The 5594-nt window shown below is 35.3% G+C and overlaps 1 protein-coding gene across 1 annotated transcript; it reads right to left on the bottom strand.

The window, feature by feature from the left end:
- On the bottom strand, positions 1 to 1005 carry LOC102810177 (uncharacterized). Its single transcript, XM_006820771.3, has 2 exons — positions 850 to 1005; positions 1 to 492 (listed from the first exon to the last, which is right to left on the bottom strand). Exons 1-2 carry the CDS (start codon positions 931 to 933, stop codon positions 100 to 102), a joined length of 477 nt encoding a protein of 158 aa, XP_006820834.1. The 5' UTR covers positions 934 to 1005; the 3' UTR covers positions 1 to 99.
- Between the last annotated feature and the right edge of the window lie 4589 nt (positions 1006 to 5594).

Here is a 5594-nt window from a genome sequence, read left to right as displayed (position 1 = left end):
TGTATTGTAAATCATTTATTAGATGGCAAATTTAAATAATCAATCCAGAAAATGACAATTCAACCATGTCAATAAATATGTTCCGACTGTTACTGTCCATTAATTTTCCATCTTAGATTCTCCAAACTTGGGATGTCCTAGATTGCTTTCCCTTCCAGATTTACGTTCTTTTCTCAGCTCCAGTGTGCGTCGACGCTCGGCAGCGAGCTCGGCGCGGCCATTAGCTTCTATCGCGAGGGTTTTAATTTGGCTTCTGTAGTCTTGCTTCAGATTTTCTAATTGTAAAACCTTCTCTTCGGAAGAGAGCTCCGATTGTTTAATTCCCATCATCTTTTCCTTTTTATTTCTCAGCAATTTGCTTACTTCCTGGGCGAGCTTGGGACTGCCTTCGACCTCGGGATGAGCTTTCAAATATTCTTTTCTGCGATTTACCATTTCGGATTTCTTTTCATCTGACAGGTGATGTAGCTCTCTCTCGACGGGCTTATCCATCTGATGATGAAATATACACAATTGGATCAATTGATTACAAATCACATTCGACTAAACGGCGCAAAATTCGTGCACCATTGCAAATATCCATAACCAGAATTACAATGAAATGTGATTACAATTCATTTGACGAAGAAAGACGCAATGACACTCTGCATACCTGGATATCATATTGGCTATTTGCCGCCAACGTGGTCGGGGAAGGGGCATGTGGTGTACATCGGACATATAATGCACTACTCACCACTAAAATCTGGCACAGTTAATACATTGACGTGGGTTTAGTCCCAATAAACTGGGTTGAAGCGCAGTTTAAGATACCATTTTGCCAAGAATGAAAACGGCTCGAATCCTTACCCTGGTGTTCTCTCCTTTGCCAACATCATCAGACACTGCAGCACCGATAACGGCCAACAGTAATAACACTACACAGACATTCATGGTTGCAATGAGAACACGTTGAGAAGCTTGCACACTTTAAACGTTTTGAAAGCAACAATCGTCGGTCACGGGATTTATATGACCTGGTACTTTGAATAACAATGCGATTTGAAAACGTAGCAGGCACTCATTGGCCCATTATATATGTTAATTCCGTATGTTGACCAATCAGATAACAAAACGAATTGTGTCTGCAGATGGGGAAATTCAGGAATTTGACAAATATCGCGCACTGATCTGCACTCATTGGCTTGCCAATTTTCTGACTTGTAGAACTATTGGATGATTCACATTCGCTAATTACATCCAATCCAGTCAGACGAAGACGATGTGTATACTGCATCTATTGTTGGATTTCCGGACTAGTGACTCATCACTGCTCTTCCTCGAACACATTAAAATATATACTAGTATATACTTTGTTATCGAGAGTGTAAAGATTTATAAAATGCCATTCTTCTTGCAGTTTTTTCCAACTCTAACGTGAGCCAAATCCATATTTGTGACCAAATGTGTGAGGAGAACATTGATGGAGTAGTATTAGTGAAGACGTTAGTGTGTATTACCATTATTTACAGACATGTTAATGATGGATATTTGTATAGTTAGTTACACGGGTTGCTGTGATGTTTCACGTTTACGGCTACACTTATGGTCAGAATGTCGTCAATGTGTCACATGATAAAAAGTGTTATACAATGCAAAACACCAGTTGTTGATTTATTGAAAACAAATAAAGATTTAATATAGGCTTTTTATTTCAAATCTTTATATATTTGAGTTTTTGCCAGCATCGGGGGTTAACGCAATTATGGAAATGTAGTTCATTGATTATACACTGGATGTAGTTGTATGAACCTTGTATTTCCAAGTAAGGAAAGTAGACAAATATTTCAGATACTAAAGATATTTTTATAAATAACATATTATATATATTTTGCCTATGCAGTGAATTAAGAGTGGTGAAAATTCTTATTCATAATGTTGGCATTGTAATTCATGGAGTGCCCTCCAACAATAGAAAACAAATTTAGTATGGGGTGTTGTAACGATACAACAGATCTGAATGTGCAAACTAGCAGACGTTGTAAATCTACCATCATATTTTTGTTTCAGAAAAATAAAATTCATTGGCGTTAGAGGCTCGTGGATTATAATATAGTTAGAATTTAAATTATATTTAAATCTCTAAAACCTTACCTTTATTATTCCTATATTATCTTGCATAGCAAAGCATGTAACAGTACTATTGTTAATATGAATGTAGATACATACATTTAATACATATAGGTTACTTTCGCGGTTTGGATTTTAAAACGATGCCCCAGGCGGTTCTCTGGAATTTGTGTTTGGAATTCCCATGCTACGTCCTCCTTTAAGCGGACAAACTGATCTATCAAAAGGATAAACCCATAAATCATGTATTACCTAACATATTATTATATGGTACGTAGAACCTCTAATAATCGCATGTACGTTACTGTCCCAGTGCTGGAGTAAGTTAATACTTTCCTCTAAAAAGTCATTCAAATTACAAAGAAAAGCTAAATTTGTCATGTTGATATAATCACGAGTACATTAAAGCCAGGGAGTCGTCACCTGCGCATGCGTCAGATGGTCATAGCGTGTCATCGTTTACAAACAAGCGTCTACCCATGAGCCTTTGCGTTTTTAGCGCGTGTAATTGTCGCTTGGGACTCAATTCCTGAACGTGCGCAGGTGACGATCCTCCCGCTTTAACTTCTAATTGAGGAATCCAGCTTATTATGCAATTCCGTAGATTTTGGTTTATCAATGGGAATGTTGATGTCCCAAAGTCCCACTAAAACAACCTGGTAAAATACGTTATGCTCTATAAATAGTATGACTAATTTTCCTAGTTATAATTTTACAAAATAGTGTCGCATATGATAAATTTGGGTTTGAAAAACTGCTCAAGGAACGTTATTTAAAGTGATCCGATTGGGTGCATACTTATTGTGTGAAATGTACGTTACCTTAAAAATATGTTTAACAATAGGAAATGTGAACCGCATATATTCAGACATATAAGGGGACAACACGAGCGTGAATCTGCAAAAGAACACTGTCGCCACAAGTTGTGTTGGTTATTGAGGCAATATATGTGGATAAAAAATGTACGTTACCATGACAGGAAACTGGAGACAAAATGGTGAAACTTGTTTTAAGCTACGAATTTGTTGTCGCCTTTCATTTAACGAAGCTACATGATGCCATTTTATTTTAAACTACGTTGGTTTGGTTGCGAAACAATCTTGTGGGTATGACAATGTGTGAGATATATTAAATAATAATAATAATAATAACAATTTTATTACGCAACTTAACCATCTGTGGGTTTAGTAAGGTAAAAATAATTAAAAAGACAAATAAAATAAGACAAACTAAAATTAAAATACACTGAAATTCAATAAAAAAAAGAAAATTAGAAAAAAGTTACTTTGTAAAGTACTTAAAGCAGTAATCACAGGATGGTATACAAATTATTTTTATAAAATGTATTCAAGATACCATATTTCAAGAACGCAATTATATTGGATTTAAAAACGTCGATTGTGACTATTTTCGAGCGTACTGTCGGTTGACTTCACAATCGCTGATTATGCATAGTGCAACTCAATTTGTTTTGTTTTTTTATTTAGCACAATCAAAACAAAAGATGAAAATTTCCAGAAGTGAGCAGACAGTCGAAAGGATTGAACTGACTGGAAAACGTTTGGGCAATAGACGCGCCTGTCAAGTCCAATAGTAAGACTCACAAACTGATCCTAGAAAATAAACCATTAAATTTGATAGTCCCTGGGCCCAGAGTGTCTATTTTATGTAATGAATGTACATTATGTTTCTAGCACTGAATTGGAATAGCATTAGCTAGTTCCTAAGTATACATTGTGCACAATTTCATATTAATAAAAATGTTACCTATGCTCAACGTATATCATTTCTGACTATAAGCATATGAGGAGTTCCAGAGCACCTTATTTGGAACGGCTTCAGATTTGTTTACGTATATATGTATGGTTTTAGAACAACTTTTTGATAATTCAACATACTTTTAGTTTCGCATTTTCTAATCACACATTGTGTTAGGTAGAATATAAACTTTAAACTTTACATTGTTAGCCTTCCAAACTTGTACATAATATAAAGTCGGTTGAAAGAAATATAAGATGGTTTACAAAATAAATCTTGAAAAGTTATAAGAAAGTGTTTAATAAATTAACGGAAACGTTTGCTAGAAAGAATAAGCTTTTATAGAGACTGGTGACATGTCCTATTTCCTAAGTTTACACGCATGCTTCAAGTTGAGAGAAAATACATGGCACCCAAATAGAACGGTTTATACCACATTCGGTCATGTGACTTACTGTTCTGGTCGTGTGTTTATTTCTGCAACACCGCTTTTTTTGTCTGTGTAGATTTCTAATCGGTCACAGTTTTTGTCATACGTAGATGACAAACGTAGTAGTGTCTGGCCTTTTTGAACTTTTTTTGAGCCCGGACAGGTGTTAGGGTTTGAAATTTGGGACTAATAAGTTCTTTCTAGTAGCAGGGATATTACTTTTCGAAAAATATTTTGCGTTGATTATAAGCATTACTTAAAAATATATTACAGTGAAAGACCACATTTGGGATATATTTGTGAAACAAAAAATAACAAGTGTATTGCGCCGTCTTACAATCTACACCAGTAATAATAATAAGGTAATGGCAGCAAGTAGTTAAAGCTCCGGGGTTTTTTTAGTAATTGTTCCACTTTTTGGTTATTCTTTGTTTATTAATGGAAACGCCACGACAAAGTGGATTATTGGATAAAACCCAGACCAAAAGTGTGGAGTTATATCCAATCACCCACACTTTCAATTGAAAATTTCTTAACTATACCACACACAAAAAACAATAAAATTGAAAGAATCAGCAATTGACTGCATTGGCATTCCATAAATACAAAATATGTATTGAATGCCTTACATTTAATTTATAAAACAATTACACGATCTAATACCAAATTAACCTCCATCGGAAATCTAATAGCTGTTCTTAAAGGCTTTACCTGATGTGGTTATGGCATCGTTAACAAAGCCGTGGTACAATTATTCCACGTTTAATAAGCGATGATTGCACTGAGCGGACTCTTGATATTATAACAAGCATTGTATCAGGTACGCCGTGTACAATCGGGTATTTTTTTTTCTGTGGGCCGGTGATCGCTGGTCAGATGTGGATATAACATAGGAAATTGGAGTTACAGGCTTCGTCGCTGCTTGCCTCAGGGTTTTACTAAAGCCATTTAATCTCGAACTTTAAGTTTTATTTTCCGTAATACTATTCGACTCTTGTTCCAAGAGTGAGCATGCATTCAATAAACAGACAGTTTTCGTTTAGCATCGCTAGTTTCTTTTTTTTTTAGTTTTTTTTTCAACAAGTTGACCGCGACAACCCGTGATTGAACTGCTACGTTAAAGTATGGCAACTTTTGCACTAAATGTAAAATTCAAGTTCTAGTAGAACTAGAAATCCCAATCGAATTTTGTCAAATTGAATTTAAAACTGTCAGTATCGTCTTCAGACGTTTGGGGAGAAAGTAGCCGAATCTAGTTATTCACACATAACCATAAAATTCAGACCAGTCACAACAC

The sequence above is a fragment of the Saccoglossus kowalevskii genome, chromosome 17 (assembly GCF_978046115.1).
Source record: "Saccoglossus kowalevskii chromosome 17, keSacKowa6.1, whole genome shotgun sequence".
NCBI classification, from domain to species: domain Eukaryota; kingdom Metazoa; phylum Hemichordata; class Enteropneusta; family Harrimaniidae; genus Saccoglossus; species Saccoglossus kowalevskii.
Note: the sequence above shows the minus strand (reverse complement) of the source record. Positions and strands in the feature narration are given on the sequence as shown.

Bases quoted from the DNA above. Each gene is read 5' to 3' on its own strand.
- LOC102810177 (XM_006820771.3), bottom strand. From the start codon at position 933: ATGAATGTCTGTGTAGTGTTATTACTGTTGGCCGTTATCGGTGCTGCA. The intron at 493-849 runs GTAAGGATTCGA...TTTCATCATCAG, and splicing joins GCAAAGGAGAGAACACCAGG to ATGGATAAGCCCGTCGAGAG.